Raw genomic sequence first — 27,218 nt, forward strand, 5'->3', positions numbered from 1 at the left:
CCATTTATACTGCATATCTTCTGTATGTACAGAAGTATTTGCATGTTGTCTCTCCTCATTAGAATTTGAGTTCCTGGCGGTCAGGGATTATGGCTTTACTTTTCTTTATCTTCCCAGCATAGAACAGTGCCTGGCACATAGTAAGTGCTTTAAAGACTTTTACTAACAGACTCACAGATCATCTAGCCCAAACCTCTCATCTTCTTTGGTATTCCTATCACTTAGCACAGTACTTGACATGGTAGGCACTTAATAAATGTTGTCCACTGACCGACTTTATAGATTAAAAAAATAAGAGACCCAGAGAACTGAACTGACCCATACGACTAACTGGGAGAAAAGTGGAACCAGAACCTTGTTCTGCTCATTCCCAGGCCTGAGCCCCTTCCACCTCATGATGCTGCCTCCCTGGTTCCTCCTTCCTGAAATCATTAGCCCCAACAAGACCTCTGGCAATCTGGAGGTGGCTAATACATTGTACTACTTCTCAGGATGCAGTTCCAAGTTTCGAGACTGTCATAGTCCCTATGTGCTCCTGCTTTAGAAAATAGAACTAAGGGGTGGCTAAGTGGCGCAGTGAATAGAGCACCAGCCCTGGAGTCAGGGGGACCTGAGTTCAAATCTGGCCTCAGACATTTGACACAATTGGTAGCCCTATGACCTTGGGCAAGTCACTTGATCCCAATTGCCCTCCAAAAAAAGAAAAGAAAAGAAAATAGAACTAAACTATCTTGATTAATTTGGTCCTTCATCATATTTTATCTACTTAATGAAGGCAGTTTTTAGCATTTTACTGTAGCACATAGGCCTGTGAAGGGGAACTCTTTACAGCCAAAAGAATGGAAAGAACATCCTGTGACAAGAACACCATGATAGACCCCTCTGATTCCAGACTGAGGCAGTCCCCAAATCCACTACTAATTGGAGGGGATAGTTTTCTTTTTTTATTTTCAAGGACTATACATAGAGGTCTAAGTCAGGCTTCTGTCCTGCATGCTATCAAGTTGCATGGTTCTTACCAGATTAAAACTGCAAAGTCTAAAGAGCCCTGGCCTGGAAGCTGGGGGATCTGAGCTCAAGCCCCAATGTCCCGTGATTGTGAGTAGGGCACTTTTCTGACTTCAGAGCTCCGTTTTCCTCATATGAAATGAAGGTCCTTCCTTTCTCCCTATCCCATCTTCCCCTACCAAAAACATATTCAAGACAAATGGGAGGGAGTAGGATTAGCTAAATTCTGATTTAGTGGATTAAGTGAAAAGTCTTGGGCTTTGTACTTAGGGCTTTATGAATAAGGGCAGGAACTTGAAGTAAGATTCTGTGGTAGATAAGCAATCAATGTTGGCCCTAGTGGGCAGTTCTAGAAACATAAGGTTGAACAGGCAGTGGTAGATTTCAGTGTCATACAAATGGGAAACCTCCTAACAATCAGAGCTATCCCAAAGCAGAATGGGCCACCTCCAGATATGATGGGTCCACCATCAGCAGGTCTTCAAACCAAAGCTGGATGGCCCCTTGTTGAAGGTCCTGTGACTTCACAGTCCTTCCTTGAACTCTACATTCGAGCCAGATGAACCACTTGCTTTTCACAGAACATGGCAGCTTAATCTTCCACCTTAAGTACCTTGCATAGATTGCCCCCCATGTCAGGAATATACTCCCTCTCCACCAGTGAACCATAGAAATCTTTGCTTCCTTCAAGGCTCAGCTCAGATACTATCTCCTATAAAAAGCTTTTGCTATGTCCTCCTAATTTTTTACATTTTTCCTCCCTGTTCAAACTATCTTATAGTTACTTATCAGTTTGTATATTGCCTAGGTAAGTTTGGGAATATAAGTTTCCAGAGACCAGTGATGATTTTTTAAAATTGTTGTCATTTTATTCCCAGTTCCTAGCAAAACGCCTTGTAGCGGTTAGGCATTTAATGACTGTGAATGGGAATTGAATTGAAAGAACTTATGTTTAGGGAGGGGCAGGGCTAGCCAACCTCCTACTGTCCTTCCAGTCTGAGATTTTTTTGATTCTATAAACATCAGGTGCCAGTGTTGGGAAGGCAGAATTAAAAACGCTATAGCTATATTTGAAATTCCAATCCTCCTCTGGATAAGCCACTGTATAAACTCTCTGTGAGTCTAATGTTTGTCTAATCGTGTCTCCATAAATGAAATTATGTCTTAAAAAATCTCCAAATCCCAAAATTACTCTCGAGGTTCTGCCACATCAAACCACCCCTGCTTGGCTAAAATCCTAAAGGATGGCAGAAATGGAAATTGTTCATTTTGGAAATCCCATCAGGACTGACATTAAATCATTTGGACTCTGTTAAATGGTTTTGTGCCTTAATGCAATAAGGAGGTTCTGTAAATATCACCCCATCTCATGACTTCCTGTCTCTACCCCCTACTAGGGCAATAGCTGAATCTAATGAGATTTTTTTTCCCCTCTCGACTGGTAAATTTTTTTATGAATTGTTATGCTAAGTGAGTTTATAGAGTAATGTGGCGCTATGAGTTAGGCAGCTATCTAGAGCCTATAAAATGGAATCACTTGGGGTACATGTTAAATGGTGCTGCTTGCTAGTGCACATACTTTGCTTCTCCATGGACCCAAAATCAAACACATGTTTACAAGCAAAATAAATCTGGGAGTCTCCCCATAGCAGTAGATCTTACTCATATCTTTCAAATGAAATGTCCAACAAGCCCTAATCCCTGAGGGCCATTATTGGAGCCAGTGACTGCAGGAGCAGCAGCCCTGAGTCCCAGCCTGCATCATGCCAGGACAGATAATTACATTCTGTCCAAACCCAATTCTCCTTGTACTTTCAATTATCCCCATGTCTTTACTTCCCCTTTAAAAGTCTTTGGGGTACTGATATATAAATGAAGCTGTTGTTGGTTCAGGTGATACTGAAGGAAATTTTATCTCTGGGTCTAGATTTTTCATATTGTCTTCTTTGGATTGATGAACAATACTATAATAGAAATCTGCCATGATTTTGTCCTTTCCCTGACAAATGACACAGGCAACTTCCCAAGAACACAGATCACAGAACATTAGAACTGGAAGGCAGCTTAGAACACAGAATGTTGCAGCTGGAGAGGTCCTTGGAATATAGAATTTTAGAACAAGTAGGACATTACAATGAGAAGGGACCTGAAAACAGAAAGCATAGAATCTTCCATCTGGAGAGGTCTTAGAACACAATATATTAGAGCCGAAAAGATAATCGCATCATAGGAGGTCAGAACTGGACTCTAGATGAGAGGACAGAGAATGTCACACCTGGAGAGAACCTTAGAACTCAATGTTAGAGTTTCAAGGCACTTTAAACATTGGAAGTGAGCACTGCCAAGGTCCTTCACACATAGAATGTTAAAGAACATAAAAAATAGAAAGTTAGCATTGGAAGGGAACATTAGCACTAGTTTTCATTTAGATGCAGCTAGGTGGTGCATTGGGTAGAAAGAACACTAGAGTCAGGACTCAGACACTTACTAGCTCTCCACCCTGAGCAAGGCCCTTAACCTCTGTTTGCTTCAGTTTTTTCTTCTATAAAATAGGGATAATAATGGGTTGCTATGAGGGTCAAATGAGACAATAATTGTAACGCATTTAGCACAGTGCCTTGCACAGAGTAAGCACTATATAAATGTTAGTTTTTGTCATTATTATCATGGGACATTGCCTCTATACAAGTCAAGCAGGCAATTAGAAACAATATCTCACATAATAGAATGTAACTGTTCACAAAGGTTTTCTTCACACTCACCCTGTAAGGTATATTGTGTTATCCTCCCTGTCTTAAAAATGAGGAAATGGAGGCCTGCTCAGCTTGAACACATTATCCAGAGCCAGGATCTGAACCCAGGTCTTTCAAACTCAAGTTGACTTCACTTTCCGCATCATCTTCGTGCTGCTTCTTAGTTGAATCCTGTTGGTTACGTGGATACTTTCCCAAAGACACAGAACACAAGACTTTTGACCTAAAAGAGACAATACCCTCTAAGTAGTGGGGGAAGGGAAGAAGGGCATGGTTCCAGACCATGACTTTTTAAGAAGCCCTTTCTTCCAGAATAGACAGGTAAATGGTCCATTTTTAGTCTTAGAGAGTAGCTGAGAAATTAAATAGTCACTATGTACCATGCCAAGACTTGAAACCAGTTTCTCCTGGCTCTCTGGCCACCACTGTGTCTTTCTGCCTCTTCTCTCACTCATAGCCACCATCATTTTACAGCAGAGTTCCAAAAAGTTTAGGTCACACAGCTAGCAAGTGTTGGAGCCAGGATCTTAAGTCAGTACTACTATAGTCTGATTTTTTTTTTCTGCTGTTTGCTTATTTTCCCAGCCAATTACTTGACTTTTTAGCTCTTTGTTAAGGTAGGTCTCTGCTTCCAGTGTGGAGGGTCTACTGTCCCAAGCTTCAGGGGTTTTGTGAAGCTATTTTCAGAGATACTTCTTGGGACCTGTAAATGTTCAGTACTTCCAAGATGGCAAAATCAAAGGAGAGATGTTTACTCCTCTCCTGGCCCTGTGGTCTTGTCTGTGAGTGACCACAAGCTCTCTTTTCTGCCTTGGAACTTTCTCCACCACTGCCACCAGCTCTGCCACTCTAGCATTCCTGCTTGCCCCAGGACTGCGACCCAGATCAAAAGAATCCTGTCTCAGAGCCGGCAAAGAGATTCCCTGCAATCCTCCTGTGGTCAGCGGATCCATCCCCTCACAGTCTGTGGGCCGAGAACTCTGGAAGAAGCCACCACCATCCCAAGGCTGGAGCTAGACCACACTCCTCTCTCATCCAGGTCCAACAGACCTTTCCCACTGGACTTCGAAAGTTGTCTTTGGCATTTGTGGGTAGAGAAGTCTGGAAATCACCACAGCTGCCAGCTTCAGTGCCCAGAGGCCTGTTGGGGTCCTGTCTGAGCTGGCACCCACACTGGACTGCATTCTTTTCCCAGTCTGTTGCGACAGACCTTTCCTCTTGACCTTCCAGGTTGTCTTTGGCTGGAAATTTGTTTCACTCTGTCATTTTGTGGGTTCTGCTGCTTTACAATTTGTTTAGAGTTATTTTTTACAGGTATTGGGAGGTGTTGTGGGGAGAGCTCAAGCAAGTCCCTGCTTTTACTCCACCATCTTGGTTCCTTACCCTTTGAAGCCTGTACTACCACCAGGTCCAGCTCTCTGTCCGCTATAACACATGGCTTTCATGAAAAGATCCCAGGCTTTGCTGCAAAGCCTGGAAATGATCTCTGTGGCCATATGGGCAAACAGGCATTATTAATGTTTCATTCATTTGCTCCGTCTGGCCCAGCCATGTTTAATGCGTGACCTTATTAACATAACTCTATTCAGGAAAAAGTGCAAATTGCTTAATCAAAAAGCCTAGTGAATGTTCTCCTTTCTGCTGCCAGTGATCTAACTCTGAATATAATTGGTGTTGGGTCAAGCTTCATCATCTGAATTAGTGCCAGCAGAGTGCTTGGGGGCTACCTACTATGACTACAGCATTCCATGCAAACAGGGAGCAGGTGCAGCCAATTCCTCCTATCCTGTTCTCGTTATTTCACATCAATTAATGAGCTGTAAGAGGTTTCAAACACTGAACCTAACAGGGTCTTGAGAGTTAATGTTTCCTTCATTTCCATAGTCCAAGTTAAATTCCCTAGTGGGGTTGTATAGCCAAACAAAACACACCTAGGAACAGGCCCATGATTGAGCTCTGGCAAAACCAGGTAATAATCATAACAACAATAATACCAGGCCACATGGATAGAAGGATTATATTTGGAAGAGCTGGGTTCAAATCTCTTCTCTGATACTTAATAGCCATGTGATGGTCTGAGCTTATGAGATATACAGGGTTCTTGAGAGTCAAGTAATGAAATGTAGGTGAAGGGGAAGCTAGGTGGTGCAGTGAATAGGGCAGCAGCCTTGGAGTCAGGAGGACGCCAATTCAAATCTGACCTCAGACACTTGACACTTACTACTGTGTGACCTTGGGCAAGTCACTTAACCCCAATTGCCTTGCCTGCTTCCCCCCCCCAAAAATGTAGGTAAAGTACCTTGCAAACCACTATATACACGTGTAGTGGCAACCACAACGGCATACCCAGGATAGCCATTAGCACAGGTTCTTAGATCTGCTTTGCTAGGAAAGATAGCAGTTTAAGGGGTCAACAATCTAGTCAGCACCCTGAACTTCAGAGAAAATACAAGTAGAGAAATAAATACCAACAGACAGGGTTCTGACTGCCTGAATCAACTATACACTTTACATACATCCCTGGATCAAGAGAGGCTTTACATCTGAGCAGGGGGTAGGCTCTGAACATATCAGAATCTCAACCAGGGAATCACAGGATCCTTTTCACAATAATATTCTTAAAAGAATAGAATAGAATAAAATAGGGTTACAAAGAAAATCAATTATATTGAAATACAGCTATCAAAATAGTTAAAACAAAAACCCAAGGTCACAAATCCCAGGTTAAGTGCCCCCTGAATGAGTGGGCTGTAGATAGGCTTCCAAAAAGAGGTGGTACCTAGAAAGGACTTTGAGGGATTTTCAGAGACAGAGTGGAGGAGGGAACACATTCCAGGCCTGGAAGGAAGCCTGGTTGTAAAACATGGAAGGAGGCAGATGGAAGGTCAGAGAACAGCAAGTGTCATTTCTATCACACACAGTTTATGGATTCTTTTTAAACACCATCACATTTCAATCTCTTTTCTTTAGCAGGTCAGCACAGAACGATTTCTGAGAATTACTCCAGCTATGTAAGTATACTCAATTCTCCACTTCTATTTTCTTCAAAAAGTATAGTGGTTTTGGAAAATCCATGAGGTTTCTGAGATAGAAAAACATTTTCCTAGATGAAAATGAGTTTTCTCATAACAACCCTGGAAAATATCATTATGCCCATTATACATGTAAGAAAACTGAGGCCTATAGAAATTGATTTGCTCAAAGTCAAATATGTGATTTGATGCCTAGACCTCCAACTATAAAACCAATCCTCCTTTACACACACGTGTGTGTATATGTGTGTATGTATGTGTGTATAACCAATCTTCCTTCCTTTATAATATAAGAAACCAATGCTCCTTTCATTATATTATATATATATGTATATATATATACATATTTGTATATGTGTGTATATATATGTGCCTCTTTTAACAGAAGTCATCTAATCAAACCCTCTCATTTTATAGATGAAAAATCTGAGGCAAAGAGATTAGATCACCCAGTTAGAAAGTCAGAGGTGGGATTTGAACTCAGGACCTCTGACTCTAGAGTCAATCCCCCTTCCCCTACACAGATGGATAAACTATAGGTCAGTGGAGTGAATTAATTCACTTGTGAGATCTTATGACATTGAGCCCAGCACTCTCATTATGTTTCAAGTAAGTCACCTGTATATTGTAATAACCAGTCCTTACTATTTCCCCCTCATAAACCAAGGCTATGCTTTCCACCTAAGTAGTCATGGAAAATGAATTAATATTGGGAAACTGATGGGAACTCAAGGAACTTAGCATTGGGTTGCAAGAGAGTAATCTGGAGAAGATAGAAGGTCCTGAACACCAAAACATAATGTTAGAGTCCTTCTCTCTGTCAAATTACCAATCCTCTGTATTTAGTTTCAATGGAGCCTCACAAAAATAAACCTTCTAAATTATAGCCCATTAATGTGCCCTTGGATCATTGGTCCTCTGTTGCTCTAGGATAGGCTTGGAAACCAACCATTGACTTTGGGCACGCTTCGAGATCTTTTTGCTTCCCGATTTGATTCTGCAGCTGTTGTCTTCATCAATGTTATGCCTTCTTTCATTTTACTTATCTGGCTGCTCACTCCTGCTTAGGACAGGAATATTGCAAAAGTGGCTGATGGAGCAAAAGACAGTGGAGAGGAAGACTATGAAGATCCCAAGACATTCTCCATGAGAGGATTTCAGTCTTTGAAAATCTTGCCTGCCAGACCTATAGAGGAGTCACAATATGCAGGTAACTTTGGGCATAGTTTGGAAATTGTAAATGTCAAAATACTTGGGGAGTTAGAGGGTAATAACAATGACTGACCATTTTCTTGTGTCTGGAAGGAACGTTCTGGCTGCTTTTTCCGAGAAGGCTTTGCTGATTTCCACAGTTTCAAATGATCTCATTCTAAAGTTTTGCCAAAATACATTGTCACAGGCATTCCTTTGTCCCTATGACTCTTTTGCATTGTTTCTGTTTAGACATATATCATCTCTCCCAGAGGTGATAACATGGCATAGTGGACCAGAAGCTGGCTTTGCAGATCCAGATTCCACCTCTGACCTATTCCCGTTGTGTTATTCTTGTTTGCTTGTTTCAGTTGTGACCCCATTTGGGGTTTTCTTGGCAAAGATACTGGAGTGGTTTGCCATTCCCTTCTCTGGCTCAGTTTACAGATGTGAAAACTGAGCAAACAGGGTTAGGTGACTTGCCCAGGGTCACTCAGCACGTATCTGTTTGAAGTCAGATTTGAAGTCAGGTCTTCCTGACTTCCAGATTCAGCATTCTATCCACTGTATCCCCTAGCTAGCCCCAGCTTCTCAGTGCTCTAGGGAATTTTCTAGGACTGTAAGATATAGAGAGAATATTGACCTTCTCTGGTCCATAGTGGATGTGAAGGAAGTTGAGGAAGCTTCTTAACACCAGTGAAATCACATGTTTGGTGCCTAAACCATAATGATGGCTATTTTATTAAAACCTGAGTTCAGTTCTGGCCTCAGACACTTAACACAAAAAAACTAGCCGTGTAACCTTGGGCAAATTACTTAACCCCAATTGCCCTACAAAAGGGCAAAAAAAAACCCTCTATAAGAATAACATTTTTTGTTTGTTTCAAGGTTCTCAGGGTCTAAAGTATGCACAAAATAAAGCCATCATACAAACTATCATGATCAAACAATACATACAGGGTGTCCCAAAAGTCTAAGTGCAGTTTTGAAAGTTAAGCTTCTTGAAACTTCACTAAGACTTTTAGGATCCCCTTGTATTAACAACAATGATTTCTGTATGATAAGTGGTACACCATGTCACCAGCGACATGTGTAATTATAAAAGGAACGGGCCAGATGCACAAGAGAAAGGGCTATGGGATTTACTGAAGACATGAGCAAGGGTTGTACAGGATGTTCACATAGGATGGGTTGTGGTCTTTACTGGTCTAGAAAGTAACCGTGCCCATGAGATCCCATTGAAGTATATGGAACCTAAGTTTATAGAAATCAACTAAACTAAATTCTTCATTGCAAGAATTTCAGAACAAAAAACTAGCTGTGTGACCTTGGGCAAGTCACTTAAGCCAGACTGCCCTACCTTCCCCCCTCCAAAAAAAAAAGACACTATACCAGGCCCTAGGAATCGTACAGAGATAAAATCTGATGTCGTTCCTGTCCTTCAGCTGAGAGTCTTGTATCAAGATAAGACATGGCCACAATTAAGTGGAATATAAATTAAGGGTGGGGGGAGTACAAAAGAGGGTTCCAACCAAAGCTATGAGAAATGGGAAGAGGGAGGCAGCAGTGCTTGAACTGGGGAATCAGGGATGACTTCCCAGAAGAGGTCCACCTGAGTTGGACTTTGATGAAAGGGAAGGATTCCAAAAAGTAAAGACAGATTAGGCAAAAGTCCATTACAATTATGGGACTAACATAAGCATGAAGACAGAGAAAAAATGTATGAGATAAAGAAGGAGGAGGAGGGAAAAGAGGAGAAGGAGGATGAGGAAAGGCTCCAAAGGTAGGTTGATTCCAGATGGTAGATGGCCCTGGATGTCAGACTGTAGGTGATGTGGAGTCATTGAATGTATTGGCACCAGGAAATTTTCCATCTCTAGCTACAAGGTCAGCTCAAGTCCTACTGCTTCTAGGCCACATAGATAGGATCTTTTCTCTTTTCCATGGCACAAATCAATTCATTTCAACAAGTGTTTATTAAGCACTATACAAAGATGAAAAATGACACAGCCCCTGCTCTCAAGCTGTTTATAATTTACAATGGGGATGTGGGAACAGGATTGAATCAGACCTGAGGTTTGATCACTGCAAGGAGATTCAAGTAGAAAACCCTCTCTTCCAAAACAGAACTTTCTTAGCAACTTTAGTCTTAGAGAGTAGTTTGGGGACACTGAGAGTTAAGCAATTTGCCCAAGGTCAGGAAGCCTGTCAGAGGCAGGATGTGAAACCAGGTCTTTATGTCCTAAAAGCCTGTGTCCTATCCACTACAGTAGGCAAGACAGAATGTCATGGCAAGAAAGGTTATCGACAAAGTGTTTTAGGACATTTTGAGAAAGGGCAGATCATTTGAGCTGGAGTAAGCTTCATGAACAAAATAGCACCTGAGCTGAGCCTTGAGGGAAGAAAATGATTGCAATTAGCCAGACTCTCTCTTCAACTACTTGCACTTGAGTTAGAGACAATGGAATGGGTTATCCATGGACAGACCAACCAACCAACCAAAGTGAACAGAGGGTTGAAGGTGTGTCATTTAGAGGGGAGTTCTAGAGATCCCCTGAGCTTAGTTCCAGCTGTCACACTATAACTCAAGTAAAAGCACTCTGAGACAGGCCCAATTCCCCATTAGGGGTAGCCAAAGCCTCCCCGCAGCCCCAGAGGCATTATCTTATTTCTCTGGGTTCGTTTGTCTTCAACCCAGAGTCAGCAAACACAGTTGGCAGCAGAACTGTTCGTGGGGTCTTCAAAATAATAGTGGAGTTTATCAAAAACCCAAAGAGTAGAACTGACCCCTTTTATAATGGAATTCCCACTGCTTTCAAACAAAGCTATCCAGGCAAGGCTTAGAGATTTGCTAAGCATTGTTCTCAGAACTTATTTGCTAGATCTGGTTGGAAAATTCAAGACAGCACTTTTCTAGCTATTATGCCCCATTAAATCTTATTTTCCTGCTTAGCAGTAGAAATTATTTTTGCTCCAATCGAGAAGACAATGTAAGCAGCCTCTGGTGATGATTTTAAAACTTTCTCTACTCCATACGATTTCTTGTAAAAAGCACCTCGTGTCTAAACAAATTCTTCCCCATCTGATCTCATAGCACTTTATACCTCCATTAGGACCTCATGTTCAAATTTACATTCTATTTATGTGTGTAGGTGGCTCATCTCCCCCCCCTAGAGGATCAGTTCCTTGAGGGTAGAGATTGTCTCCTTTCTCTTTATACATCTCCTCCCTCCCCACTCCCCTCCATTTTAGCACAGTGCTCTGTACATGGGATTATAGAATGTTCGATCTCAAAAGGCAAGGCTGTACTGGAATATAAATGCTGGTCCCTTGACTAAACCCAGCAGGCTTTCCATGACACCCAAATGCCTCTCTTGTGCTGCTGATTGGAACAATATGCCCATATGTAGGCCAGATTTAAACAACACAGGTACACAGCACCTGTTGTGGTTACTGAGATAATGACCCTCTGAAAAATGTCCACAAGGGGCCTGGAAATCTTTGAAGATGGGAATTATGTAAATGCTGCTTCTACCCACCTGCTCATTAATCTGTAGCCCCAGAGCCACCCTGTGATATCTGACACATTAACAGGCATCATGCCTTTCTCCTGAAGGGTTCTAATCATTTCAGAGAGATTAGAGCTGTCAGCCACAAATTTCCCAAGGGAAGGATATGTACCAGTGTTAGAGTCATTCATATTGCAAGTAAGTAGACTGAGGCAAGGTCTGTGGCTCCCTCCAAATCATCCAGTTTATGTAAGGTCCTGGGATTTAGAGCCAGAAGGCACCCTTAGAGTTCCCAGAGGAGTCAGTCAACAGTCAATAAGCATTTAGGAAAGACTTTAGGAAATAGATTAGGAAAGACAGGCACTCTAATAGGTGCTAGAGATATAAAGAAAAAGTAAAGGGGTCCTGCTTACATTCTAATGGGGGGAGTATTCATATACATAGGTATATACAAGAGGAAATGGAGAGTAACTTTTTTGGAGGGGGGAAGGCAAGCAAATTGGGTGACTTGCCCAAGGTTACACAGCTAGTAAGTGGGAGTAACTTTAGAATGGAAGACTTTAGCAGCTATAGGGAACAGGAAAATCATCTTGGAGAAGGTGATATTTGAGTTGAGTCTTGAAGGAATGAAAAAAGAGAGAACATTCCAGTCATGAAGGAACTTCAGTGTAAAGACAGAGACAGGATTTCTTAATCTCTACCTCTATCCCCTTCCAGATAAGGAAACTGAGGCACAGAGAAATGAAATGCTTTACCCATGAACATGCAACCAGTGATGGGCAGAACTAGGGCCAGAACCTAGATATCCCTACTCTCTACAGAGTGTGCTATATACTTTAGCACAAAATTAAAATAGATTACGTTAATATGACATCTCAGTTGACAAAAAAATAAACTTTCCACATGAATTTGAACTTCATAATTGTTGTTTTTCAGTTGTGTCTGACTTTTTATGACCCCATTTGGGGTCTTCTTGGGCACAGATACTGGAATTGTTTGCCATTTCCTTCTCCAGCTCATTTTATAGATGAGGAATCTGAGGCAAACAGGGTTAAGCGATTTACCCAGGGTCATACAGTATCTGTCTGAGGTTGGATTTGAACTCAGATCTTCCCTCCCACCAACTACAGGTTCTATCCACTGCACCACCTAGCTGCCCCTGAACCTATTAATAGAGTGAGGTAAATAGCAAAAGTATCATATCCTCATATTAGGCAGGTAGGTATCACAATGGTTAGAGCACTGGGCCTATAGTCAGAAAGACCTCAATTCAGATCTGGTCTTAGATGTTTGGCGTTGGACAAGTCACTTACACCTCTGTCTGCCTCAGTTTCGTCAGTTCTAAAATACAGATCATAATAGCACCTACCTCACAGGGCTATTTTAAGGATCAAGTGAGATATTTGTAAAGTACTTAGCAGAGTGCCTTGCTTAATAAATACTTATTCCTTTTCCCTTCCCTCCCTATTACATATGAGAAGAGGACATCAGCTTGCCATGTAGAGAGGGCCAGAGATGACAAGTGTGTTCCACTGATATTCTCGGGATGTTAGAAGAAAACAAGAAAGACCCCAGCCAGCTGGGCAGACCCCCATGGTGAACTTAAGGAAGGGCATAGACAAGAATGGGCAGGCATAGATGAGTGGTAATCTCCACCAAAGGAGGGAACTTGCGAATCAATACATTTCTAGATCCATTTTTGCCTTTACAAATGATGCTGAGAAGAGGTGTTGACTTAGCAAGGGCCATGCCAGATCTGTGCTCAGGCTAGATATTAGATCTTCTGTCTCTATTTTTGTCACTCAGTCGTTTCAGTCATATCTAACTCTTCATGACCCCATTGGGGGTTTTCTTGGCAGAGATACTTGAGTGGTTGGCCATTTTCCAGCTCATTTTACAGATGAGGAAACTGAGGTAAACAGGATTAAGTGACTTGCCCAGGCTCACATAGCTAGTAAGTGCCTGAGGCCAGATTTGAACTCAGGGAGATGGCCTGGCACACTACCCACTGCACCATCTAGCTGCCCTTCTTCTATCTCTATATCTGGCATTTTTTTTTGTCCATAAAATCTCACTTCTCTGACTGTCTCTGAAGCCATTTCACTGACCCTTAACAAAAAACAAAATCTAAGTCTTATCTGTTCTATCTCCACAACATCTCCGACATCTCCCATCTCCCATCTCCCATCTCCAGAAGTCATTACTTTAGATTAGACTTCTCTCCTGGACTATTACACCAACTTCCTTCTCATATGAGTGTTCTCTCCTATCTCTCCATTTAAATGATTTAACATCTAGTAGAATGCAAGCTTCTTCAGGACGAGTACTGGATTTCGTTCCTTTATTTCCCCTACACATATAACAGTGCTTTTTGCATCATACTAGGCACTTTATAAATATTTCTTGAATATAATCAATTCTTTTCCCTTTTTCTTAGAATATGTGATATCTATAATTACCTTTTCTTCTACTGATCAGAAAATTCTCTACCCCACAGTAGGGAACACACTGGTTCAAGGGGGTTCAGAATTCCCCGCCAGAATGTCTCACATGAGTTTCATAAAAAAGAGAAGGGGAGTCTCCCCATTGTACTTAAATGATATCTGATCCCCAGATCAGGGGGAAGTTGCTCCCTCTAATTCTGACTTCCCCCTACTCTATACTGGTATAAAAGCCTTATCAAAGGGAGAAAAATATGTAAATGTTTCTCTAAAGGCAAGACTCACTTATATTCCAATGTAATTCAAATGAAGCGGAACCATCTAACACTACAGGTCACTAGGCTTCAAATCAGCCAGCCCTAGTCTCTACATAAGTCAGCTTCAAAGAGCCAACAACATCCCAACCAAATAGTCCCCAACTACCAGAGCCCTACATGGCTCCTAATGATGCTATTAAAGAAGATATAGGCTGTTTCCTCAACCAGATGAATTGCTGATCATCTTTAACCATAGACCCCAGAGCCAGAACCAGTGGAAGGCAAGGTGGGCAGTCAGAAAGGGTGTACCACTTTGGGTCATGACAGTCACTTTTCCATATACTTTTTGTTAATGTATGTATTTGAATGCCCTCCATATTACATTGTGTGCTACATTTATTTTGATATCAAGTTACATGTTACCATAAAGGCTGAAAGTCTCGAGTGGGTAGTAACATATGGTTATATAATTTTCACTTGCAGAATAATAATTTTCAAACCTCATATTGCTCACAGTAAGGCAACAACCCCAGTGGAAGAGATCTGCCATATTTGCCACTTTGTAAGAGTGAGTTAAAAGGCTAATTGTCAATATCATAGTACCATGAAAAAAAAGTACTGTATTTTGAGTCAGAAGGCGTAGCTTCCAAGCCCAGCAGATGACCAATGTACAGAGTCAAGGATAAAAAATAGCATGAGAATAGGCCGGATTGCAAGTAGGAAACTGTGAAGTACTTTCAAGCTTCCCAGTCTGCTTCCAGACACAAAAACTTATCTTTTTAATATCACTGTTTTGCTGGTGTGTCTATGAATCATGAAACACAGTCTCTGTGAAAAATGTGCTTTATATGCTCAAAGCACTATGTAAGCGCAAACTATTAGGATGATAATGATAATATCATAATAGCAGCACAGAGAACTCCTCACAACAATGAACAATTGCTCCTTGCTTTTTAGAAAGTGAGCAAATTAAGAGGCTGTTTTTATTTCCTTGTCTCACAGATACACGCTGTTTTCAAGAAATGGTGAACCCTCATATGTCTACAAATACCAAGACCGATGTTTCCATGCAACAGCAACAGCAACAGCTTTGGAACTTCCAGATGAGATCAGAAGTAAGTGAAAGTCATGTGACCATTCTTAAATTTCTAATAAGGTGAAATTTAAGAAATGAACTGTATAAGTATAAGATAAAAGGAATTCTACTAGACCACAATTCATATGGAAAGAGACCTGAGGAATTTAATAGAACTATGGTTATTTTGGAAACGAAATAAGTCATTGTAAACTTAGAAGGAATTAACAGAAACCTAATGTCCAGAAGACAGGACAGACAGATAGATCAGATGGTATATTTCTTAAGCACTTACTGTGTTCCAGGCACTGTGCTGAGGGCTTTGTGTAAGCAAGTCAGAAAGTCTCTGTCCTCCAGAAGGGAAGGAAATATATAACAAGGAGCTGGAAGAGGATAGGGTCGGGGGAGTGATTGTGTGGAGAAACATTCAGCTTCGGCAGCACATACATCCCTTTCTGTCTTCTCATTGGAGGATAATCTTTATCCTTTAAAAGTGGATCGATTTTTATAACAAACCAAAAGCTCTGAGGAACTAAGTCCAGTAAAGAAGGCGAGTGATGAAGCCATTTTTGACCCAAAGCAAGGTGTAACCAAGGCATCTGTGTGCTCTAGATAAGAATAAAAAAATTGTGCCTCTCTTTCTTACTACTCACCAGAGGTTTTGCCCTTTCCCCAAAATATATGGGTCATATTACAAAATAAAGTAATCTGCTATGGAAAGCAGAATTTTTTTTATATTAACAACATATGCAAACATTCAAAGGATCCATGATTTTGTCAGCAAGAGGAAAACCTATCAACATAGATCACAACCTGTCAGTGATTTTGCAGATAAATCTTATAGAATTACTTGAGGTGAATTGAATGGCTCATGATGAATTAAAAAGTATTGATCAATAAGTATTTATTAAGTACCTGCCAGACACTGTGCTAAGATCTGGAGATAAAGATACAGTGAACAAAATTATCTCTATTTTTAAAGAGCTTATAGTCTAACTGAGAAGACAATAAGAATTACAGAAGTATATATGGAAGGAAAAAAAAGAGAGAATAAATACAACTTAGTTGAGTACCTGTTAGTGTGAGAAGGGAGGCACTAGCAGTTACAGGGATCAGGAAAGGCTTCATCCACAAAGTGGTCAATGTGATCACATAACTGGTAAAGGTTAGAAATAAGCTGTGAACCCAGATTTTCATGACTCCAAACCCAGAACCCTATCTACCATACTACACTGCCTCAGATCAAATAGTATGGGTATTTATGCAGAACTCTCCCAGCCCCCAATACACACACACACACAAGATGGCTACGTGGTTACAAAAAGGGGGCAGTGTGACAATTGAGTGCCTATTGAAAATTCCTTCCCTGATCCATATTTCTTTATGTAAAAGCACATCCAATTAGAACTCCTTGAGGGCAATGATTATCTCACTTTTGTTTTTGTATCCCCACCTCCTCCTTTTTTTAATGTTTTGTTACAAGAGATTACACTCTAGGAAGGAGAATAAGGAGGTATAATTGGAAAATGTAAGTGAAGAAATAATAATATAGGAATAGTTTACATAGCTTTATATGGATCAATGGAGCAAAGAGACCATGTATCAATCCATCAACAAGTATTTATTGAGCACTTATTTAATGTTTCAGATACTGTGTATTAGGGCTAGGTGGTGCAGTGGCTGGAGTGCTGGGTCTGGTGTCAGGAAGACTCATGTTCATGAGTTCTGATCTAGCCTCAGACACTTACTAGATGTGTGACCCTGGGTAAGTCACATAACTCTGTTTGCCTTAGTTTCCTCATCTATAAAATGAGCTACAGAAGAAAATGGCGAACCACTACAATGTCTTTGCCAAGAAAACCCCAAATGGGGAAACGAATAGTTAGACACAACTAAAAAGAATTAAACATTATCCTTGTGCACTGGGAACACAAATTCCCCCCACCCCCTCATTACATTAGTACATTAAAGAACCACCTCTATTACTGATCATATGTCTCTCCTGATGATATATTTTACACAACTTATGTTCAAATCAACACTTATATTAGCCTCTAAACTAATCATTCTCATCATATACATCTCTTATTTCCCTTCAGGATACCCACAACCATAATTTTGATTTTTCAGAGATTGTAGGGCCTCATGACTCATAGATACAAGAGCATACTGGTAGAATCTCGATATGGAACATATGGGTCACTGGCTTCATATATTATCCTCATTTTCAGTTCTTTTTTATATGTTTATGTTCTTATATGTAAGTTTATACATTTTCTGTATGTGGAAATGATCACCTTGTTGTTTGTTAAGTTCATAATTGATTTTTAAAAAAAGAAAATATGGATCATTGTTTCAGAGAGCGCCCTAGAGTCAACTAAAATGTCATACCATTTCTCAAATACCATTCAGCTCACTCTCACCCTCATGTTCAATTCTATGCCAAATACACTTTCCACTATAGTTTCTGTCCAAGACACATGTATTGTGGTATCAGCTTAGTGGGCTAGCCTTCCAATCATGTATTATACAATAGATAATATGATTTATTTTTTATCCAACATTTTCCCCCATGTGAATTATTAGTCTGAATTATTTTAAGTGGCTATGGATCTCATTCCGTATCCTCCATAGTATTCCAAGACTTATTACAATACAATGTCATGAATGTATAATGATCACAACTGGACCCCCCAAAATGCATAGCACACTCTTAAGCTTAATATGCATTATTAACATTTCCTCCATCACTTTCTTAAGTCTAGACAATCAACAAAACAATAAATCAAGGCTGGATTTGTAACATTGCCTTCAAGGCACTTATATTCTAATGTGAGGAGACAACACATGTAGTAGAGTGGTGTCCAGGAAAGAAAGCTTTGTCCTAGAGAATCACAAGCATGGAGGGTTGATACACAGGGCAAATGATAGAAACACTTCCCAAAGCAGTGATAGTATTGATTTGATTTCTTTGCACAGAGCAAAAAATATAAAGTGCATGTGCGTGTGTGCATGTGTGTGTGTGTGTGTGTGTGTGTGTGTGTGTGTGTGTGTGTGTAAGACATTAAATTGGCTTGAAATAAATTTGTATTATATTGATCAAAGGAGTTTGGTCCTGGGGCTTGTGAAGTAGAAATTCCTTTAGACCCTTTAAGTTATAGAATTATCTCTAGAATGTTTATATATCTTTGTCTCAGTGATATCAATTCCATCAAATTTTTTAAAAAATTTTATTATTTCTAGGTGCCATTGGTCCTCTGAATTTTCAAGACCTTCATTACTACTCCTAAACTATTGAGATAGCTTCCCAGTTTTATTCTTTTATCCCTTCCAATGTATCCTACTTAATATTTCTTTCAGAATAATTTTATTTTAAAAATGTCTTAATGTTTTTCCCATTTTTAAAATTTTGAACTTAAATGCAAAAAAAATGAACATTTCCATACACATGGAAGAGTACAAAAGTAAGTCTACTTAAAACCATAAATCTCCATTTTGTACCACTTACTTTTAACATATAGATATATTTATATTTATGTAGGTATATACATATATACACACATATATATGTAATGAATTCTACTCAGCTTCAAAACTGTCCAGCTTATTGATTCTCCCTTCTAAACTGACCCCATCAATTTATATTTTGGTGCAACTGTTCAACATCCTGTCAGATGCTTGGGTGCTAGAAAATTAACTAATACCCCTGCTGCCATGATGTTGGAAGCAGTTTAATGTCATCTCAGAAGCAACTAAGTAGGGAAAGAGGACCTAAAAATAACTATCACAGTGAATCAGAATGGTACTCCCACTATTCCTGGATTATTTGATTCCTAAATTTCACATTATATCCACTGACTATTAATAGTTATTTTAATCATTGACAAATACACACACACACACACACACACACACACACACACACACATATATATATATATATATATATATAAATAATATCACTTTCAAGTCTGAAAAGTCCTTTATGTAGGTTATCTCATTTGAGGCTTGAAATAACCTTGAGAGGCTGATAGTATAGGTAAAACTATTCCCATTTTACAGATGAGGAAGTGATGATCTTTAGAGGCTAAGTTGTCTTGTACCCATGGTCTTATAGCTGTGTAGTCTTGACAACAGGCACCAGTATATGTCAAAGGTAGAATTTTACCCCAAGTCTTCCCAACTCCAAGTCCAGAATTCTACCCCCTCTACCATGACAGTTCTCATAAAAGAGCCAGATACTTCCAGCACCTAAGTCCCTTTCCAATTTAACAAAGATGCATTAAATGTCTTTGATGTGCCAGGCATAGGGATTATAAAGACAAAAATAAGATAAGATTTGCCCTAAAAAAAAAAAAACTTACATTCTCTTTCTCCATCATGGTAAGCAGCTTTAGAGGGTTTTGAATGATAGTGTCACTTGACTATCCCAGCAAGCATGGGGTCTAACCTGTACCCTCTGTACCATCAATACATCAAAAGGTTTGATTTGTGAATCTGCCATTTACTACTGCCTTTGCCTTTTGACAAATTATTTAATTTCTCTGGGTCTAAGTTTCTTTATCTGTAAAATGAAATTAAAGAACTAAATAGCTTCTAAGATCCCTCCCAACTCCAAACCTTTGATCCCTGATTCCATAAGTGTAAACATTCCCTCCATTCATATAGATACTTCTATAGCTCCATAAATGGTTTTCATTGTTTGCTGTGGTCAAAAAAAAATCCATCATCTGGTTGCCAATTTTCTGGAGAAGAACCCTATACTTAACTAAATTGATAAAATGATACTTGAAAAGCAGACCATCTGTCACTGGGCTAATACATGAAGCTTAGCAAGAGATGCCAGAGTTATTCTGGTTTAGCCTTTAAGATATCAGGGTTACCCCTACACCATAAGGAACCATTGGAGGAAGATTTGGGGGGGAAGACCACCTTAGCTTGGCATGATAGATATATGGAATTAATAGCTTGATTCAGGACTGGAGCTTTAAACAACATGCTCTCATCACAGTCACCATCACCATAATCCTGACCACCATCCTTCCCATTACCATCACCATGACATGTGTTCACTGAATGCCCACTCTGAGTTTAGGATTATTTTCCAGAGGTCTAATGCCTAAATTATATGTATTGTATTAATTGTATTTATTCTTCATTTTCTTAAGAATAGAAGGTTTGATGTCTTTATGTTGTTTTCTCGGGTAGAATGTAAGTTCATGAAAGCAAAGTCTATCTATGTTTTGTCTCTGTATGCCCCTTGCCTAGCCTGGTGCCTGGTGCATAGGAGCACTTAATAAGGACCTACCCATTGATTGGTTGATTTCTATTCTTAATTCTGTAGTCCAGATCACTATTAATTGTTCTATGATGTGTTTTTCAGGAGGGAATGCAGATTTTAGCAGATATCAGAGATCTAAATCTTAAAGGTAAATATGTATGTGTGAAATATGGAAATGAAATATGATTACATTGTGCCTATATTGTTCACTTGTGTTTTTATGCGTGTAAAAATCATGGCTAGTCACTGCTGAGTGTGAGAGAAAGTTGGAGAGAAGGAAGGAGAGGCAAAGGGAGAGAAGGAGAGGAGAGACAGAAAGGAAGAGAGAGAGATGGAAAGAGGAAGGGGTAGGTCTAGGGAGAGGAGACAAAGACAGAGAAAGAGAGAGAAAAGAGGGAGGGAGGAGCAATGAGGCAGGTGTCACAGAATCATGGAGCCCATGAAGAGGAGTAAAGTGTAAAAAGGCCACAAAGCTGGGGAGGGGCCAGGTTAGAAGAGTTTTAAAAGCCAAACAAAGGATTTTATATTTGATCCTGGAGATAATAGGGAGCCACTGGGATTTATTGCTTGGAGAGGGGGCAGCAAAATAACAAGGTCAGACTTGGCTTTAGGAAGATCTTTTGGTAGCTAGAGGATGGACTGGAGTGGGAACGCACTTTAGGGAGATCAACTATGATGCTAGTGAAAAAATCCATGTGACATGATAGGGGTGAGGTCATATCTAAGAGAGGTTGTAGAATAGAAACAAGAGACTTAGCCACAGATTGGATATAAGCAGTTACTGAGAGTGAGGAAAGGAGGATGGCACCTAGATTGTGATCCTTGGTGACCACAAAGATGGTGGGGCCCTTGCCAGCAACAGGGAAATTCAGAAGAGGAGGGGTTTTGGAATGAAATATCATGAGTCCAGTCTTGGGTAGATTGAGTTTACAGTTCTTTGAGACATCAAGTTTGAGATATTGAAAAAGCATTGAAGGTGTGAATTGATGGTCAGGAGGGAGATCAGGGTGGGATAAATAGATCTGAAAGTCATCTGCTGGAGTTGATTATTGGATCCATGAGAGCTAATGAAATCACCAATTAAGATAATATAGAGAAACAAAAGAAGAGGGCCTACCCACAGTAGAGGGTACCTTGGAGTTCATTTATTCTAAACTCTTCATTTTGCTAATGAGGAAACTGAGGCCCAGAGAAGTGACTTACCAAAGGTAACGCAGTATGTGGTAGAGTGAAGCTTTAAACCCAGAGCTTCTGGTTCCAGATCCAGTGTGTTTTCACCTAAAGCACCTTGCCTCCTATACATTCATTCCCAAAAACAAAGGTTTGAAGTACATAATATAAGTATGATGACCATTATTTTATAAATGAATCAAGTGAAGTTGAGCGGTCAAGTGAATTGACCAAAGTCACACGTCTAGTAACTACAAGGATTCAATTTAATACTGTCCCAAAGCTGCATCTCTTCTATAAAGGCAATTTCTCAATTTCCAAGTAAGATCCAGGAATAGAAAGGTGATATCAAAAAGATGAGGCAGGAGAGACATGAAAATTAATCAAAATACTCCCCATTTATAGGATCATACGCAATGCCTGGAAAATGCTAAGATGATTTATACGCTCATTACAAAATACCATATTTTTGATGCAAATACATTCTCAGATAATTTATTCATCTTCACCAAATGTCATGGGAAAAGAAAACATATTGGTGGATTTCACTAATGGCAGAGTTTTGCAGTGATATTTGTCATCAAGTTGAGCACTTAGGTTTATGTTAATATATTTCTCATGCTATTTTTTCATTATCATATTTTGACATTATCTAGGATATATCAACTTTTAGAATTTCTTGCATCTTCAGTTGTTAGACACTGTACAAAAATCAGTTTGGTGCATATTTTATGGAATAAAAAAAATTCACCTTCAGAAAATATCCACTCTGGGGTATTTGCTGATCGGTTAAAATTAATCCCTAGGATAAAAACAGACAGCTTCATTTTCAGAAAGGGACATCTCTAGTGCTCAACGATCCCTGATACAACAGAGCTGACACTGGTGGGAAAAACAAGGCTAAGCATTATTTCTTTTCTATGTCTGGGTGTTAACAAAAACACAAAACTAAAACCAATTGCCTTTGGGATGACAAGAATGCCTGACATGAGAATAAATTTGAAAAAGGGGAAAAATGCACCAACCATCAAAGAAAACGCAGTGATGAAGTCACGTAAGAGGATCTTAAGACAAGAAACAGCCATATATGTTTCCATAAAAAAAATTTGGCATAGAATTGTGGGATTCCAAAGCCAAAGGGACCTTGGAGCACGGAGTATTAAACACAGGAGAGATCTAACAACATCAGAGACAGGAGAGACCTTAGTACACATAGTATTAAACATGGTGGCAGCCATGAAATGTTAATGGATCATAGAACATAGACTATTAGCTCACAATTGTTCTAGTCTGGTGTTGCTGGAACTTTGTCCTTGAAGGCACAGAGGGGAGGGTTAGGGACTGGGCTTTTGATTTGGTATATGCTGAACAACGAAGTGAGGAAATAACTTCTGTAACTGTTAGTCTTAGAGTTGTCCAAAATGCCAAGAGTTTTAGTGACTTTCCCACAGTCACATGGCCAGCAAAAGAGGTGGGGCTACTCAAACTCAGGTCTTCCTAGATTCAAGGCCATTCTTACATCTACTATATCTCACTGTACTTAATAAAGGCTTATTGTTTGATTACTAGTTCGGGAAGGCTAGGATAAAGCTCACAGACTCATTTTAGGACTATAGATACATACAGTAGAACAAACATTCCAGATCATCTAATTCATTCTCTCATTTTTCAAATGAAAAAACTGGAAAAAGAGAAAAAGGAAAGGATTTATCTAAGGTCACTAATTAGTAGAAAAATCAGGACTAGAATCTAGAGCTTTTGACTTAGTCCTGTTCTCTTTCTGCTACCCCTTAGTACTTCTATTTATTGAGAGTTTTGTGTAAAATTTCACTGACTCTAAAAAGAATAATCTGCAAAAGAAAATGCATATTTATATATGTATATATATATGTATAATAGCTAACAGTTCCATAACTCTTTTTTTAATGCTTTATTAACTTCTGATTTACATTATCTGTTTCCGCCAGATTTTGAGTTACAAATTTTCTCCCCATTCCTCCCCCACCCACCGCCCCAAAATAGCAGTCCCACAGGATATCCCCTCCTCCAATCTGCTCTCTCCCACATTTTCCCCCACATCCCTTTCCACTTTTCCAGTGGATCTCTATGCCTCAGTGCCTGCACATCCCATTTCCCAATTACATGTAAGATGGTATTAATAATAGTATATTATATATATATACACATACACATGTATACATATATATACATATTTTAATATTTGATTTTTCCAGATTCATTCCCCTCCTTCCCCATCACCCACCCCTACTGGGAAGATACGCAGTTCAGTATAGGTTGCACATGTGTGGCTAATGCAAAACAATAAAATAGTAGATACATTGTAAAAGACTGACTACACTTCCCTCTCTCCCATCCCACCTCCCACCAGCTCTACTCTCCACTTTGATCCTGTCTATTTTCAAAAGTGAGTGCTTCCAACCTCCCTCTCATCCCCTTCCCCCCCTATTCTCCTGGAGGGTGAGATACCCTATTTAGTGTGTATTTCACTCCCTCCTCAAGCCAAATTCAATGGGAATAAGGTTGACCCATTCCCCTTTGCCTTCCTATTCTTCCCCTCCATTGTAACCATTTTCCCTTGCCTCTTCTGTATGAGATAGTTTACCCCAATCTGTCTCTCCCCATCTCCTCTCATTATATTCCTCTCACCTCTTAATTTCACCTTTTAAGTATCATTCCTTCCTGTTAAATTGGACCTGTGCCCTCTATCTATGTATACCTGTAAACATATATACACACATTCACATATGTATTTATATGCCCATATACCCTCATATATAGACAAATACATATATATATATATATATTAATCCCTTCAACTATTGAGAAAATTTTCATAAATTACAATTATTGATTTTCCATGTAGGAATGTTAATAGTTCAACTTTGATAAGTTCCTTATGATTTCTTTTCCCTGTTTACCTTCTCATGCTTCTCTTGCTTCTTGTATCTGAATGTCAAATTTTCTATTCAACTCTGGTTTTTTCAGCAAGAATGCTTGAAAATCCTCTATTCCACTGAATGACCATATTTTCCCCTGAAACATGATACTCAGCTTTGCTGGGTAGGTGACTCTTGGTTTTAATCCCAGATCCTTTGCCCTCCAGAATATCATATTCCAAGCCCTTCGATCCCTCAGTGTAGAAGCTGCCAGATCCTGGGTTATCCTGATTGTGTTTCGACAATATTCAAATTGTTTCTTCCTGGCTGCTTGTAATATTCTCTCCTTAATCTGGGAATTCCGGAACCTGGCTGTAATATTCCTAGAAGTTTTCTTTTTGGGATCTTTTTCAGGAGGTGATCGGTGGATTCTTTCAACCTCTATTTTGTTCTCTGGTACTAAAACATCAGGGCAGTTTTCTTTGAGAACTTCCTGGAGGCTGATTTCTAGGTTCTTATTTTGGTCATGGCTTTCAGGCAGTCCAATAATTTTTAAATTATCTCTCCTGAATCTATTTTCCAGGTCAGTGGTTTTTCCCATGAGATATTTCACATCGCCTTCTATTCTTTCATTTGTTTGGATCTGTTTAACGGCATCTCGATTTCTCATAAAGTCATTAGCTTCCATTTGCTCCAATCTAATTCTGAAGCAATGATTCTCCTCATTGAGTTTTTGAGATTCTTTTTCCATCAGGCAAATTCGGCTTTTTAAGGCATTCTTCTCCTCATTGCCTTTTTGGGCCTCCTTTGCCATTTGAGGCCTTCTGTTTTTTAAGGTATTATTTTCCTTAGTCAGGCTGTTGACTCTCATTTCATAATTTTCTTGCATTGTTCTCATTTCTTTTCCCAATTTTTCCTCCACCTCTCTTATTTGGTTTTCAAAATCTTTCTTAAGGTCCTCTATGGCCTGTAACCAGCTTGTATTTTCCTTTGAAACTTTTGGTGCAGGAGTTCTGACTTCACTGTCTTCCTCCTGTTCCATGCTTTGCTCCTTTTTGTCCCCAAAATATTTGTATTGTTGGAATCTTCTGTCTGCTTTGTTTCCTTTGCCTGCTCATTTTGCCACTCAATTACTTGACTTTTGGGCTTTTTGCCACAGTAGGACTCTGCCACCAGACAAGGGAGCTTTCGTCCCAAATGCTGGGGTTTTCTCAGCTGTCAGAGGTATTAGATGGGTGCCCTCTCTGAGGCCTCCACATGCTCTGGCAAGCTGGACACACACCCCAGGACCTCCACCCTAGACTGCAATCCAGATCCAAGCAGGTTAAAGCAAGAGCGATTACTCCTCAGACTGGTGCTTGGTCCCCCTACACTCTGCAGGCCAAGAGCTGAAGCTGCCACTTGGCACTGGCTGGCTGTGCGGGGTCTCAGCGGCTTTTCGCCCTGGGGGTAAAAGCCATGCACTCCCACTTACTGATCCCAAAGTCCAGACTGTGCTGACCTCTCACTTTGTCCTTTGTGTCTATGTGTTGATAACTCTGGAAACGGCCACAGCTGCTGCTATCTGGAGTCCCTCTTGCCGGTGGCTGGTCAGGCCCACCCTGGGGCTAAAACCTCAGCATGGGGCTGGGCTCAGCTCCCAGAGCGCTGTGCTGGATTCCTGCCGGCCTTCCAGGCTGTCCTCAGCAGGAGGTTAGCTTTTCTGTGTCATTTTGTGGGTTCTGCCACTCCAAAGTTTGTTTAGAGTCCCCTTTTTACATGGATTGGGGAGGGTGGAAACTGGAGCAGCGGGAAGGTCGTGCTTCTACTCCGCCATCTTGGCCCATAACTCTTTATGTAGTCATATATGCTCTCTTGGCAAATGTCAAGGACTTGGCAAATACTCCTTTTATCTTCACATCCTTGAAAGTCAGGGACTATCATCACACTCATTTTATAAATGAGAAAGCTGTGGCATAGAGTGCGGAAATGACTTGCCCAGGGTCACACAGGTAGTAAGTCTCTGAAGCTGGATTTGAAATCAGGTCTTCCTCACTCCAAAGCCTCCCCAGGCTTCCTCAAAAGCTGCCTATATGCTACTTCTGGGACAAGTCAGTGCCTTCTCCAATACTGACATGTTATTAATTCAATGGGAAAAAAAAAATGCAGTCCAAGTTTTAAGCCATCTCTGTTGTCATTTGTTTAACAAAAGCATAGTAAATACCTACTATGTCTGTAGGACTGGACTAGGCATTGAAAAAAAGGCACATTTTTTTTTCCCTTTTGGAGGGGGGAAGGTAGGGCAATTGGAGTTAAGTGACTTGCCCAAGGTCACAGGGCTAGTTTTTTGTGTGTGTTAAGTGTCTGAGGCCAGATTTGAACTCAGGTCCTCCTGACTCTATTCACTGTACCACCTAGCCGTTCCCAAAGATGCAAATTTTTTATTAGACATAGTCACTACCTTAGCTTAAGAGTCTAGGTGGATAAGAGTAGGTGGGTAAACCAGTCAGGTATCAATAAAACAGGACAAGGGCCCAGAAAGCCCTTGACACTGCAACAAGTACCACACAGCATGGGGAATTACACACACACACACACACACACACACACACACACACACACACA

At 40.1% G+C, this 27,218-nt stretch overlaps 1 protein-coding gene across 1 annotated transcript in view; it reads left to right on the forward strand.

The window, feature by feature from the left end:
* The window catches only part of CLNK (cytokine dependent hematopoietic cell linker), a 218,525-nt gene that overhangs the window by 110,532 nt on the left and 80,775 nt on the right, over positions 1-27,218 (forward strand). Inside the window, exons 6-9 of the mRNA XM_069069834.1 lie at positions 6,732-6,772; positions 7,862-8,003; positions 15,194-15,306; positions 20,650-20,695. Coding sequence (XP_068925935.1) covers positions 6,732-6,772; positions 7,862-8,003; positions 15,194-15,306; positions 20,650-20,695 — 342 coding nt within the window. The remainder of the gene's footprint in view (positions 1-6,731; positions 6,773-7,861; positions 8,004-15,193; positions 15,307-20,649; positions 20,696-27,218) is intronic.

This window comes from Petaurus breviceps, unplaced genomic scaffold (genome assembly GCF_028583685.1).
Source record: "Petaurus breviceps papuanus isolate PSGF00001 unplaced genomic scaffold, PetGlider_PUasm1.0 140, whole genome shotgun sequence".
Classification (NCBI taxonomy): Eukaryota; Metazoa; Chordata; class Mammalia; order Diprotodontia; family Petauridae; genus Petaurus; species Petaurus breviceps.